Here is a 15,124-nt window from a genome sequence, read left to right as displayed (position 1 = left end):
CAACGTTAAAGCAGTTGTAAACCCCACTTGGTAATTTTTACCTACAGGTAAGCCTATAATAAGGCTTAGAATGCTAATTTGTAGTCCTGTGAGCTTCCAGGTAATTGACCAAATCTGGTCTCCAAAATAGTATATCTTTGCAAATGATCAGCTGCTAACGTTACGCATGTCTCATAACCATGCAAAATAGTTAAACCAAATTGTACACACGCTGCGCTTATCAAAATAAAAAATAAGAAATCTCCACTAAAATATTAATAAAGTGATATTGTGCTTAACATATACAAAATCTATTAATACTATACTATACGTTAATGTGCAATAAATTTCAATGAATGAATAAATAGGTAAAAGTGCTCCAATAAGCCTGTGTATTGCAAATATTCCACAAAGCTTGTGCAATTTTTCAAACATTAATAGATAATTCAACACAAACATCCATGCGATTTAGTGTTGCATCCAAGCATATCAGTACTGCATCTGTGCAATATGGTGTTAGTGCAATGTTAGAACAATACAAAATTAAAAAATACAAAAAATGCATCCATGCGATTTGGTGCTACCTCCATGTGATTCTATGTAATTCAGTGCTGTGTTGCTGTGCAATGATTAAATTAACAGTCCGATTTAGTGTTGCATCCATGCATTTCAGTGCTGAATCTATGCAATATGGTGTTAGTGCAATGTTCAAACAATAAAAAGTTTAAAAAATACAAAAAAGGCATCCATGCGATTTGGTGTTGCATCCATGTGATTCTATGCAATTCAGTGCTGTGTTGCTGTGCAATGATCAAATTAACAGTCCACAGATCTTCCACAATCCATTCATGTGTTATGGTGAACACAAACTAAAGTGCTGTGCGCTCATACAAGTGCTCCCCCCCAGGTGATAGCCCCTCACCTTAGGGCGTGCGACCTTGCAATTAAGCTTGGTCAGAATGCGCCTTAGAACCTCTCTGGGTTCGATGATATATGCAGGGTCCTAGATAGATTTGCACTGGTGCCTCTGTTCCTCACAGCAGTCCCGTTTGTACCTCAATATATCAACATAAAAAGGACTTCATGGTGCAGTATGTACTAAATTTATTAAAATCATAAACAAATCCCGCAATGGGTACTCACAGTAACAAGGCGCTTAAGGGCGCCACACTAAAACAGCAGAGACGAACGGGCAACAGCGGCCGATATGGGGTGGCGTGCTAATCTGTCCCCACAGGTTGTATGTATAACGTTCCGTCCTGTCCCCTTCCCCTACGCGTGTTCGATACAAGGGGTATTTCGTATCTTCATCAGGACACCCCCTGATGAAGATACGAAATACCCCTTGTATCGAACACGCGTAGGGCAAGGGGACTGGACGGAACGTTATACATACAACCTGTTGGGACAGATTAGCACGCCACCCCATATCGGCCGCTGTTGCCCGTTCGTCTCTGCTGTTTTAGTGTGGCGCCCTTAAGCGCCTTGTTACTGTGAGTACCCATTGCGGGATTTGTTTATGATTTTAATAAATTTAGTACATACTGCACCATGAAGTCCTTTGGTGTGGAGCATGTAAATTAGTGTGTAGTGTACGTAAATTAATATCTGTCATTCTTTGGGGCATAAATCGCGTTTGATCAGAGGCAATGATAGATTTGTATTCTTAAGGTAGGTAATTTTGTCAATATTTTAAAATCGGTATTTAATAAGGCTATTGGCCTATAAGAGGCACATAGTTTTGAATCACTATCCTCCTTTATGTCTAAGAACTATATGAGCATTTCTCATTGAGTCTAGGAGAAACCCTTCTGATAACCCCCTTGTATATACTACTGCCAGTTTTGGAGTTAAAGTATCTCCATACATTTTATAAAATTCAATAGGGAGTCCGTCAGGACCTGGAGCCTTTCAATTCGGAAAGGTACTTATTGCCATCTGGATCTCCTCACTAGTAATAGGACCAGCTAAAGCCTCTCTCTCCCTTTCTGACAACCACCTTAGAGCTATCCGATCCAGAAGGACGGACAGCTCCCCCGGATGGAAGCCAGAGGAATACAGAGAACTATAATACTGCTTGAAGGTCTCCAAAATGTATTCTGGATTGGAAACGGTTTTCCCTTCAGAAGTTCTGACTTCAGGTATAAGTGTAGCTGGATGGTTATGTTGTGCCAGCATTGCCATAAATCTTCCACTTCTGTCTCCTTGTTCGAAAACTCTGTCTATTTTTATATAGGTCTAATCTAGTTGTTTCGGTCATGTGTAAGTGCACAGATCTCTTTGAGCAATCATTAATAAATCAACATTTTTTTGTGTTAGAATCAGAACCATAAATTTCTTTATGACATTCAAGCTGAATTTGTAATGACCCCGGGTATTGGTCTTCTGTCCCTTCCGAAACGCTGTTATAGCTGAAATGTATTGCCCCCGCACAAATGCTTTAAAGGCATCCCATATTATATCTGGAGAAGATGATCCCACATTATTTTCCCAATATTCAGCTATCGTTAATGGCATTTTTTTTGCGATAAAAACAAAAAAAAAGGCGACAATTTTGAAAAAAAAACACTATTTTGTACTTTTTGCTATAATAAATATCCCCCCAAAAATATAAAAATTAATTTCTTCATCAGTTTAGGCCGATGTATATTCTTCTACATATTTTTGGTAAAAAACGCAATAAGCGTATATTGATTGGTTTGCGCAAAAGTTATAGCGTCTACAAAACAGGGTAAAGATTTGTCATTTTTATTATTTTTTTTTTTTACTAGTAATGGCGGCGATCTGTGATTTTTATTGTAACTGTGACAATGCGGTCGACAAATCTGACACTTTTTTGGGACCATTGACATATATACAGTGATCAGAGCTAAAAATAGCCAATGATTACTATATAAATGTCATTGACAGGGAAGGGGTTAACACTAGGGGCGATCAAGGTGTTAACTGTGTTCCCTATGTGTGTTTCTAACTGTGGGGGGATGGGAGTGACTGGGGGAGGAGACATATCGTTGTTCCTCCTTTGTTTGTAGGAACACACGATCTGTCTCTACTCTCCTGACAGAACAGGGATTTGTATGTTTACACACACACAGATCCCGGTTCTCATTCTGTCAGGAGCAATCGCGGGTGCCCCGCTAACATCGCGCCCAGAGGGCACGAGCATCAGCTCCGGGGAACATATCATAGACAGTCCAAACCATATAAAGTCTCTAGAGCGCATCCGGAAGAAAGCCTGTGGTAGGGTAGGGAAGAGAGCCTGCGATAGTCCGCCGTCAGACTCGCTCTCACCCCCGCCACCTAATTACCATGCGGAGAGAGTCAGCAAGCTCCCCTAACTCTCGCTGGAATTCTCACGGGATTAGAGCTCTGACTCGCAAAGTCCTCACGCTCTCACATCCTCCTCCCTCCAAAAAGCACTCTCCTCACTTTTAATGTTTACTTCTTTTTTGATGGTTGCTTTGGTGCCGTGTTTTATTCAAGCAGTATTATTTTTTGTTTGTTTTTTGCAACCTGCAAGGAAATGTCATAATGTGCTATTATGCATCGTAATCGGCCCTTTACTCGGATCTGTGACCAGCCGAGTCCCAAGGGCAGCCTGAGCATGGGAGGACATCCGTGGATGCCCTCCTGGCATCTTAAGCCCGCGCTGTAGCCATCTAGGCTATAGCGTGGGCGCCAAATGGTTAAGCGTACTACACTGTTAGCCTTTGTGCTGGTTACGTCATTTTGTCTTTTGGTTTTGTTGACAGCCCATTCATTTTTAAAGTGCTCTCCTAACGCATAACATGTGGCAATAGCCCACAATGTTGTGAATCAGTAACTGACAACTGGCTTCTGAAAGCAAGATGGCAGCACGGCTACCTTTTTACACAGGCTATCCCAACTTCAGTCTATCATGAATGCTGCTGGCAGACACATCCACCTTACTATCCGTTCAGTATCCACCATCCCTGTTTGCCAATCTATCCACTGGCTTCCGTTTGCTCAGCAGCTGAGCCCCGATTTTGAACCCCCCCGAATTTTGACTTGGGTTGCAGAGTTTGACAGGTGGCACTGCTGTGACAGCAGACCAGGAATCTTCTTCCTGCTGCATAAATTGTGTGACTTTCCATCCAACTTTCCTCATTTGCATACTTGTTCCAGCTTATTGACTCAGAACACACTGGAGCTAGAACTTCAGCATGACACTTGGGCTAAATTTAAATGTTAAAAAATGTTTCCTGCAGGTAAGAAAAATACCTGTTAACCTAGATAGAAAATCCTGATAGCCAGTATCCTTTTTGTAGTGTGTTTTTTTTTTTTTTTTTTTTTTTTTTTTTTTTGTGTGCGCCATGAACTAAAATCTCAAAACAATTTTATTAGCTTTTACAGCTTTTTTTTTCTGTGAACAGAACCTCTCCCCCTTTGTAATGGAGATGAGGAGTTGGGGTTTGGGAGGGGACTTTTACAGTCAAAATCAGGAGGAGAGCAGCTTAAGGCTCATGCACAAAGGATGTTTTAAAAACACCAGCGCTGCTGCCAGGAAAAAGCAGCTGTAAAAAAATGTTTTTAGTCGCGTTTTTGACTAGCCTTTTATGGGCGTTTATGCTCCTTTTTTGGCAATATCGGTTTTGGGCATTTTTACAGCAAAAACACTCCCTATAATGTAAAAATGCCAAAAGCTAAACGCAGTTAAAAGCTTGTTACAGTGTTTAGCAGCGTGTTTTTTGGTGCTCAAAAGCCCCTGCTCCTGGATGCACAGGCTGTCATTATTTTTATACTGCCCCTAAATGCTTATGCCTCCCAAATGCCTCTGAAAGTTTGTGTGCATGGACACAAAGGGCTAACATTGAGGGGCTTTAGAGATCGTAAAAAAACAAACATCAGACGCCCCTAACAGCAGCTGTAAAAACATCCTGTGTCCTTAGGGGGACGTAGGGCCCCCCTAAGATGGGAACTGAGTTACTGGCAGGATCACCAGGAAGTTATTAAATAGTCACCACATCTAAAGACTGGTAAGTTGCAATAAATTATTTTTGTTTTTTGGTTTAAATACACTCTAAATTTCACTAAATAATTGTGTCTTTTTTATTTTCATTTATGAGCTCCAAACATAGAAAAGGATTTTCAGACATTCTGAGGATTGCGCCTATTTGTTTTTCTAGGCATTGGGCAGGAACATTTTTTCCACCGAGTTGAACTAGCTCACTGTTTGGCATGTGATACCTTTATCCCTGATGTCCCAGAACTTCTAATCGAACATACAAAGTCAGAGAGTCATGAGCAAAAATGCAAGGTGAGAACAGTACTGTTCATTAAAATGAATCTTCTGTTCTACAATATTAATACATGCATATTCTGCACATGCAGGTTATTTTAATATCACGGTTATCCCTCTTTGGTCAATTAAATTTTAAGTCTTCCTGTTTTTAAGATAACAGTTTGTGATCTTTATATGACTTTTACAGACATCTTTCAAAGAAATCAAAAACAATTGCCTGGCGATGGCAAAGGCAATGCTACAAGATGAACATATCTTAAGACTGCTCAAAGTGTACAATATGGTAAGGAGGACCTCTTTTGAATGATCAATGTCTGATAGAAACATGTAGTAGATTGGGGCACACAATGATCTGTCTGTTGGTTCGGGAAGACCGGCTTCTGTCAAACAAACATTCTGAGAAAACCAGCATCTGATCAGCGCTGTCAGCCAATGGCTGCGATCGCTGACCAATGTGTTATGGGGGGTGGGGGGACCCAATAGCTCATTGGGGAGATCTCTCCGCGTGAACATCGAATGGGTTGAACAAAAAAAGTTCCCATGTGTGTACCCAGCATATAACTAATGCAGCCATCTCACATCTAAGAATTGGTAATCTGCAGTATACTAAATGTTTGCTTTTGGGTTTCTTTCTTCTTGCTTTAAGTAAATTCGTTCTGCCCATTACTAAGGGAGGAAGCTTAAACAAAACTGAACCTTTTTTTTTTTTTTAAATACCGTTTTTATCAGCGTATAACACGCACCCCAAGTTTAGGAGGGAATTAAGGAAAAAAACTTTTAGGGGGGAAGTTTACGGAAAAAAAACTTGCATTTTAAATGCCCATCAATGCAGCCTTATCAGTGTCCATCTGCAGCCTTGCCCAGTGTCTTTGCAGCCTTGTGTCTTTGCAGCCTTGTGTCATTGCAGCTACAGGTATTTAAAATTGGCGCCGATCTCCGCTGATTGCGAGAGGAGCAAGCGCCGCCGGTGTCCTATCAAAAATAGTCCCCCATCGGATAGTGTCCACCCTGTAGTGCGCAGACGCTGAGGAGACTCCGAAAATCTCCAAACACCAACAGCTGATCGTGAGCCGGCGCCGACATACACAAAGCCGAGTGTACTCGGCTAGTCTCAGCTCCTCTCACCGTCCTGCCCCTATGATGGACATAACACAGGTCCAATGGCGGGACTGGGCGAGGCTGTGAGCGGAGCCAAGACTAGCCAAATACACACGCCTTTGTGTATGTCGGCGGCGCTCGCTCCGCTCCGCTTACAATCAGCGGGGATCAGCGTATAACACGCACCCACGGTTTCCCCTTCATATTAAGTCGAAAAAAGTGCGTGTTATACGCCAATAAATACGGTATGTGTATTAAAGTTATAGGAAATGTATTTACTAACAAACTACAAGTAATGAACACCTGAGTACTTAAATACTGAAACTACTGGAATATGGGTCAGAGGTTGGCTGGCAAAAGAGCGGGTCTCTTCCAATTAATAACAAGACCAGGGCACCAAGCAAAATGCTCTTAACAAAACCATAGCTTTAAAGTGGAATTCCACCCTCAAAAAAGTATTTTTTAAAAGTCAGCAGCTACAAACCCTGTAGCTGCTGACTTTTAATAGGGACACTTACCTGTCCATCGGCTCGGGTGCAGGCACTGCCATTGTAACTAAGGGAAACCGGCAGTGGAGCCTTCAGTGAGTGCCCATCTGTGCTGCCTATGCGTGCCCATCAGTGCTGCCTATTGGTGCCACCTCACCAGTGCCGCCTCATCAGTGCCCATCAGTGAAGAAGTAAACTTAGTTATTTACTACATTTTATAACCGAAACAAAGAAAAACTTTTATTTTTCAAAATTTGCTGTCTTTTTTTATTTGTTTAACAAAAACAAAAAAAAACCCCAGAGGTGATCAAATCACCAAAAGAAAGCTCTATTTGTGGGAACAAAATGATAAAAATTTTGTTTGGGTACAGTGCAGCATGACCGCGCAATTGTCATTTAAACAGCGACAGCACTGAAAGCTGAAAATCTGCTTGGGCAGGAAGGGGGCAAAGTGCCTGGTATTGAAGTGGTTAAGGAGAGATAGGTATCTAATAGAAACAGCAATGTGTCATCAGCAAATATGCACAAACTTTCCTCTAGCCCCCACCTGCATAAAACAGAAATCCGGTCCGATTGGCAGATTGGGGCTGTCAATGGCCAGGAAAAAGAATGAGGAGCATGAGACATTGACCTTGAAACAAACCAGAGGTTATACAAAACTACGCTGCGCTAGCAATAAATCAAAATTAGCATACATAATACCGAAAAGTGCCACCAATCTAAAAAAAATAATAATGTGATATGGTATAAGGCACATGTTATGCTTTACAAAATTATACTACACTTGTACAGTGAAATTAGAATTGTACATCAGTATTCCAAACCCATAAATTAAATGAACCACAATTATAATAAATGTACAAATAGCAAAAATTTCCCAAGGAAATTTCTCAAAATCAAAAAAAGTCCAGCGTATCAAAGCAGTCCAAATGCAATAGAAAATTCTCCACTTTAGGGAAAGATCTTGTGCTAATATCAGATGGTCAGAAACACCCCTTGTGCTTCACATAGATGAGAACACTGAAGGCTTACCAGATAGCATGTGACTCTTAATATGAGAAAGAAATTGAAGGCATTTGTGTATATAAGGGGATCTCTGCACATCGGACATTGGATCTCTCCAAACTTTTCACAGGTCCCAGCTTGTACAGGCAGCAATATTCTCATGAGAGAGAAAATAAAAAGCACCACGCTCCCATAGTGTAAAATCTCAAACACTTTATTCAAGTTAAAAAATAGGTGGTGAAGTCATGACTCCTAGTCACACCCTACATGTTTCATCAGAATTGATATCGGGGCACGGAAGAAACGTGAGTCACCACAGACCCTTATATACAGTCACACCAGGACAGGGATGTCAAAATCTATTTCAGCGATGGCCACATTACAATTATTTTTGCCCTCAAAGGACCAGTTGTTTCTGTAAGGCTAGATGTCAAGAGCCCCCCCCATCCTCCCTTACATCACAGTGCACCCCCATTACTTTGCACTTCTGCCAAGAAGAAGATGGTTCGGAGCTGTGAAACAGAAAGTGCAGGGTCTGGAGGAGGACCAGCGGAGGGTTGGAGTCAGCTGCAGGATCTGGCAAGGAGTTCTGTCCTCCTCTCTGCTTACGACTGCTGAGACAAGGTGGGGGTGGAGACGAGGGAGGTGCGAGGGCCACATTAAATGGCCTGGCAGGCCGAATTTGGCCCGCAGGCCTTGTGTTTGACACAGGCACTAGGAGGAGCACAGGAATAAAATGCACTAGGCATATGCGTATCACAGTGCCATCTAGAGGTAACGTTACAAACTACATAAAGTCCAAAACCCTTATACACATAGAGGGAATTAACACAACCATGTGCCACCTAGTGGAAGTGTTATAAATTGTGCAAAAAATGCATAATTAAATAAGCTTGTAAAGCCCAAAAGATCACTTTCCGGATAAACCAATAAAAAACTAAAAACACAATAAAAATTTGTAAAAAGGTGTATCATATAGAAAAATTGTTTTCATATATCATAAAGGTGTATAATTCTTGTAATCTTCCCTTACAAGAATATATACCCCCTTTTATTGGAACGGCCACTCCAATGTGGGACAAATTAATCAGTAGCTAATAAGAGGGTGCAAGAAGGGTCCTTATTGTGTACCCGTACGTAATGTTTGGATAAGCTATCGTCCTTGAAGCTCCTCTTTATATTCCCCACGTTTCCCTAAGTGCACCTTGAAGGGTTCTCATTTATACGCCCCACATACTGCAGGCCATAGGGGCACTGCAGTAAGACCACTATTTGTGTGAATCAGGTGACAAAAGATTTAGCCCGGGTTCACACCTATGCGAATTAGAGGTGCGTTTCCGCACCTCTAATTCGCATAGCAGGAGAATGTGTCTGGCTCCCTATGGAGCCAGTTCACATATCTCCGGGGCGGCTGCGGTGCGCACTGCACAAAAACGCTGTGCGTCTTTGGCTGCGTTTCAGGGCCGAATTCAGGCATAGAATCGGCCCTGATTCGTCCCTGAAACGGTGAACAGGGACGCACAGCGCTCCTGTGCGATCTGCAGCCCGTTGTGGTGTGAACCCGGGCTCAATCGAATACGACATTAGATAGCATTAGACTGAAAAGTCGTAACTTTCTTGTTACCTAACTTATTATTCTTACACAGATAAAAGCTCTTCCTGGAAAAAACAGGTCTCAACGGGGTGGGGGTGGGGGGGGGATAGGTTGTCCATAACATTGGGTATAATCATATGCTTCAATGAAGGAACATCCCTGGACACTGACTGATGACAGACCGATGGGCAAAACAGTGCTATCATCGTAACCTTGTACTACTCTGTGGAAGTGATCAGGATTTTGTTTTTTTTACACATTATGATTGCTTATACAGATGAATTTCACTGGTATAAGCAACCATTTTACTGAATGAAATTAATTCAGTGTGTATTGTGGTCAGCCACAGCTAATCACATGGTACAGATGGACTGTGATCACTGTAACCAATCACTGCTAGCAGTACAATTGTACACATTGAATGAATGAATGCATGAATCAAAGCCATTCATTGTTTACATGTCATGTGATCTGCTGTGATTGGTCACAGTGATCACATGGTACTGGAAGCGGGCCGGTGCATTGACAGGTCACGCCGCAGCCCAAAACACCAAAGGTCTCACCCAGCCTATTGTCAAATGAAAGCTGGGGGCGGGACCTTTGTCTTTCCAGGCTGTGGCACGAGTTGTTACAGTGGCATTAAACCCAAAAGCAAACATTTATTACATTGCAGCTTACCAATTCTTAGATTTAGATGTGATGGCTGCATCCTTTAATTTCGCCTGGTGATCTGGCCAGAAAGTTTGTTGTTTTTTAACAGAACAAGCTGTTCTGCAGATGTAGTAGTTACAGGGTTGAGACAAACCATTTACCACTGATAGGCGTCTTTAAAATGATCAGCTTTTATTTATGTAAACCCTTTATCCCAAAAGGAAAAAACTGTTTGCTATAACTGCTTATAAAATGTTAGCTGGAATTCAGCCTTAGTTTGTTAGTGTATCTAAATCTGCTAGAACATCTAACACTCCCATCCCTCTATATTAACAATGCTACTGTTCAAAGGTGCCCCTGTGATCCTTCATCCATAGTAAAGGCACTCTAATACAGGAGGTGTGTTACTAGCCAGGTCACCAGGTGAAAACCAAATTAAATTACATAAATTTGGGTACAACCAGCCTTACAGAGTTTACATGCAATTATTGCTATCGGCTGTTTTAACCGCTAGCAGTAATCGCTATGTTCTCTCAGCGGGGACGACTCCCCCTGCCGGGAGAACACAATGGCTCTGCGAGAGGGATTCCTCTGTCAACACTGACTGTCCTGCAGTTGCAGGAAAGAAAATCACTCAATTTTTGGGCGGCCTTACATTTCAGACATTTTTATAGCTTGAATTATACTGTCTCTTTAAAGCATTCCTATGTGTGTTTTTTTTCTTATTGGTCTCCAGGGAAGGAATCCCTTTGAGAACAGCGGGCAAGCCACAGAGCGCATAGCAAGCAATCATGAAGTCCTAGTTGCTGAGGAGGATGACGACTATGTATCCCCTGTTGAAGATGTAGGTGATGATGACATCGATAAAAATATAGACTTTACTCGGAATAAGGAAGATTCTTCCTTGAACTCTTTACCTCTCAGTCAGTCAGAAGTGATGGAAAGCAACGACTCAAACAATGAGAAAGTTTTCATAACTCCTGATGATGACGAAACGGATGATGATGATAACGATGAGGAGGCTGCTGAAGCTCCGTGATCCTGAGCTTATCCCCAAATCACATTCATCTTTGAATAATCCCTTCTTATCCTTGAATGTGAAATAGATGACTAGTAAACATGTGTTTTGGTTACAAGTCACAGTGAGCATGACATGTGCTCTAAATGAAAACCGCAAAACTTGTGACAAAAACGTGCTGGAGGAAAAGACACAGTGAGGTGTTGTTGAACTGTCCCGGAACTGAGCTGGCTATATTTTTTTTCCTTACAACTCTGGGTAAAACAAAAGCAACAGCAACCTGTTGAACCTGATGACCTGCTTTTCAATACTGACCACCCTTCCAACATATCATATTGCATAACCGTATATGTTAATGTCACTATACATCTCAATCCTGGCAGTTAAAGAGGAAGTAAAGCCTCTGAAAAAAAAAAAAAAAAAAAAAACACCCTGCAAGACAAAGGCATAATGAGCTAGTATGCATAGCATACTAGCTCATTATGAATTACTTACCTGAGATCGAAGCCCCCGCATCGGCCCTCGTTCGCCTCCTCTGATGCCGCCATCTATACCAGAGTGACTTCCGGGTATCGCGGCTCCGGCACTGTGACTGGCCGGATCCGCGAGGACGTCACTCCCGTGCATGCGCTCTGGTGCCGCCACTAACGGCATGATCGCCGTTAGAAACGGCATGCTCAGCGTGCCTGCACCCAATGCCGTAGACATCGGTGCTGCTATTTCTGCAAATATCTCCTAAACCTTTTAGGTTTGGGAGATATTTCTTGCACCTACAGGTAAGCCTTAATCTAGGCTTACCTGTAGGTTAAAGTGGTTGTAATGGATTTACAACCACTTTAAAAACTCCCACTGGAGTCACTCCAGTCAGTCTTTTAGAACTGTGTCAGTGGGAAATTGCACAACCCTTATGATTTAACGCAAAACACCTGGCCCGCTACAGCTTATATTTAGGGCACATGTATAAAGTACACTATGTGACAAAAATTGTGAACACCTGACCATTACATGCACCCTATAGAGCTAAAGTATGTATATTAACATTCCTCTAAATAAGTGAGTTCTGTGGTTTCTAGTGAAGGGTACAGTTAATGCTACACCATAATGGGAAAACTGTATGCTTGCAGCTTTGTGCCACCACTTTGGGGAAGGCCCTTCTCTACTCTAGCATGACCCAGGTCCGTAAATATATGATTTCAGCAGTTTGGTGTGGAGGAACAACCTGACCCTAGCCCTATTGAGCACCATTGGGATCAACAGGATTGCTGATTGCAAGCCAGGTCTTTTTTTTTTTTTTTTTTTTTTTTTTTTTTCTAAAATCAGTACCTGGTTGAATGGGTACGATGTCCCACGGACACATTCCAAATTGTTCTGGCAAGCCTCCCCAGAGGAGTGGAAGGCTATTATATAGCCAACTAAAGTGGACTTGAACTCAAAAAGTTAAGATTTTCTATATTAAACGGAACATTTACAAATGTTGATTGTACAGAAGTAGTAGTCTGAAAGATTTACCTTTTTTGTTTTGAATTCCTCCCTATAGCCTCATAGCTGTATATCTATAAGGCTTTTTTAGGTATTAGAATTTATGATTTTACTGACATGCTGTTCACTGCTCTCGTTGCTGGAGGCTCTGAAAGGAAAGGAAAACCCTGCCTCTATCAGGATGGCCGCCTCCACACAGACACACAGGTTGATTTACCAAAACTGGAGAGTGCAAAATCTGGTGCAGCTGTGGACAGAAACCCATCAGTTTCTAACGTCAGCTTGTTCAATTAAGCTTCTACAAAAAAAAACCTGGAAGCTTTCTACGCAGAGCTTCACCAGATTTTGCACTCTCCAGTTTTAGCAAATCAACCCCACTGTGTGGAACAAGGCATAGTATGTCAGCAATTGAGAAAAAAAAAAACTTTGCAGAGAGACCACAGCAAATATTGACTTGTCCTTGCCAGCCTTTTGGCACAGAACATTCAGAGTTCAGTTCCACTTTACTGCCCATGGTTTTGTAACAGGGTGTCCAACAAGCTCATTATATGTATGATTGTCTGGTGTCTAGAACGTTTTGACCACATAGTGTCTCTTGCTTTTAAACATCTGCCCCATTGTCATATAGAAGTGATTATTTCAATCATAATTTATTAGGCTTACCTGAACCTGAAAGTAGTAATCACAGTGGCCTTGTTTGTTGTGTTCACTGATGCTTGTTAAACTGTACAACACAAAGTGTTTTAACTGGCAAATAATGCGTGACCTGAAGGTCTGACACAGTATGTGTTTCAATGTCAGCTTCAAATGAGCTGTTCATTTTTTATGTTTTTTTTAATCCTTTGGGAAAGGAGTAAGTAAGGCAAAGAACATTTGTCAAATAAAATTACGATCAGAAAATAATCTGCCGTCGAGAATTATATTTTTTTCAATTACTTTAACTGTAAAAGAAGCAGAGTTTGTGACAATGGTTATTTTTTTCCTATTTTTTGAAGTCTTTTACCTTCAGGATATACTGCCACTTAAAGGAGGATTGGACCCTTACGAACAAAAAAAACAAAAACTGTTGGTCAGCCCAGGATGACCTTTCCTACTACCAGTATTCCTGTTTTTTTGTGTCCTAGGAGGATGGATGTCTTCTCCTCAGCTCTGCTTTGCAAAAGGATAACCTATGTTTACTAGCATCTTTTTTTTTTTTCATTCAAGACTTTTCCCCACATTGCTGCTAGGTGGTGGTCCTTTTCTTCTTTTTTCTCTTAAACTTCTTTTTATTGAGATATGAAAGGGGTAGGTTACAAAACAGGGCATTTTGGGCACACCCAGGCCCGGTGAAATATACAAACCACAAAAGAAAACTTGAAAACTTGTAACTAGTACAACGTTTCCAAGAACTACTCGCACTCAGATACATCAAGGTAAGAGAGAAAAGTCAAGGGGTCAAATGTTAACTTCATTCAGTTCCCTGCAAGGCCAAGTAGATCATACGGTACTACGGTATTGATGCCCAATTTCAGACTCCGCAGCGTGTGTGGAGGAGCCCCCAGATTATCTGTTGGCTAGAAGCAGTTTGTGAGTTAACTAAGACCCAGTATATGAATCATTGATGCTTCTGTTTTACCACAAGGAGCTTTGATCTATTCCTCCTGCCTGCCTACAGTGAGTTTAGTCACCTCCCAGATATCCAACCCTCGCCTGCTACCAGCTCTCTGGATTTCCTAAATATCTGAGTCTTTGTCTCATACCCCGAGTCCTTGCCTCATGATATAGTCCCACTATATCATGTGCCCCCAGTTCACACTCTACTAATGACTCTCGTGCTGCCTGCAGAATGCCTACTGATGCTGCTGATCTCTGCAACCTTAAACCCTCTGCTTCTGGGGTCTGTCCAACCTCTAGGATATTACTCTATCAGGTGTGGCTGGCTCCTTTCTCAACTGAGGCTTTTCCTACAGTCATTCAAGACTTTCTAGCCCAAATCACTTGTTCTAAGTCTTCCTATATAGAAATTGGACATCCTGACAAGATGTGTTCTCCCCTAAAATGCTTATTATCCTTACACCAATTTGAAGAGGACATTGTCAAAATAAAGTAGCCTGCCCCCACCGTGGATCATTGGTGTCCCGCTTTAACAAAGCAATCACCATACCAGTGGAGGATGCACCTGTCTTTAAGCACTCAACTTGTTAAACTTGCCCTCTAGAGCTCTTGTTTTCTCTGACAGCCCGTGCTCTTTACCCCATCTTGGCTGTGATCTATGCCAAACCCTGTGAATTTCTCTTTGGGAATGAATCCTGTGCTTCCTACAGCTAGCTCTCAGCAGTGTTATTAAAAATGTTTCTGCTCTTTCTATCATGTTTCGGAGATTGTTGGCCTCTCACTCCTTAGTTAAGACTATTGTAAAAGGAAGTCTTTCATGCATCTTCCCCTGTTTGTTTCTCGTGAGTCAGTGGGATCAGAATCTGCTTCTGTCTGTGCTTCAAAAAACAGTATTTGAACCCATTTTTGAGACCTTCCTCTCTCTACAATCACCCTCTTTGTTATTCTGCGAG

The 15,124-nt window shown here is 41.8% G+C and overlaps 1 protein-coding gene across 2 annotated transcripts in view; it reads left to right on the top strand.

Moving 5' to 3' along the window:
- LOC141133187 (uncharacterized) overlaps positions 1 to 13,478 on the top strand; it is a 70,938-nt gene extending 57,460 nt beyond the window's left edge. For both annotated transcript variants that reach the window (XM_073622389.1, XM_073622388.1), the window contains exons 12-14: positions 5,127 to 5,257; positions 5,430 to 5,525; positions 10,815 to 13,478. In XM_073622389.1, coding sequence (XP_073478490.1) covers positions 5,127 to 5,257; positions 5,430 to 5,525; positions 10,815 to 11,117 — 530 coding nt within the window. In that variant the 3' untranslated portion in view covers positions 11,118 to 13,478. The remainder of the gene's footprint in view (positions 1 to 5,126; positions 5,258 to 5,429; positions 5,526 to 10,814) is intronic.
- Positions 13,479 to 15,124: the final 1,646 nt, after the last annotated feature.

The sequence above is a fragment of the Aquarana catesbeiana genome, linkage group LG03 (assembly GCF_042186555.1).
Source record: "Aquarana catesbeiana isolate 2022-GZ linkage group LG03, ASM4218655v1, whole genome shotgun sequence".
Lineage (NCBI taxonomy): Eukaryota > Metazoa > Chordata > Amphibia > Anura > Ranidae > Aquarana > Aquarana catesbeiana.
Note: the sequence above shows the minus strand (reverse complement) of the source record. Positions and strands in the feature narration are given on the sequence as shown.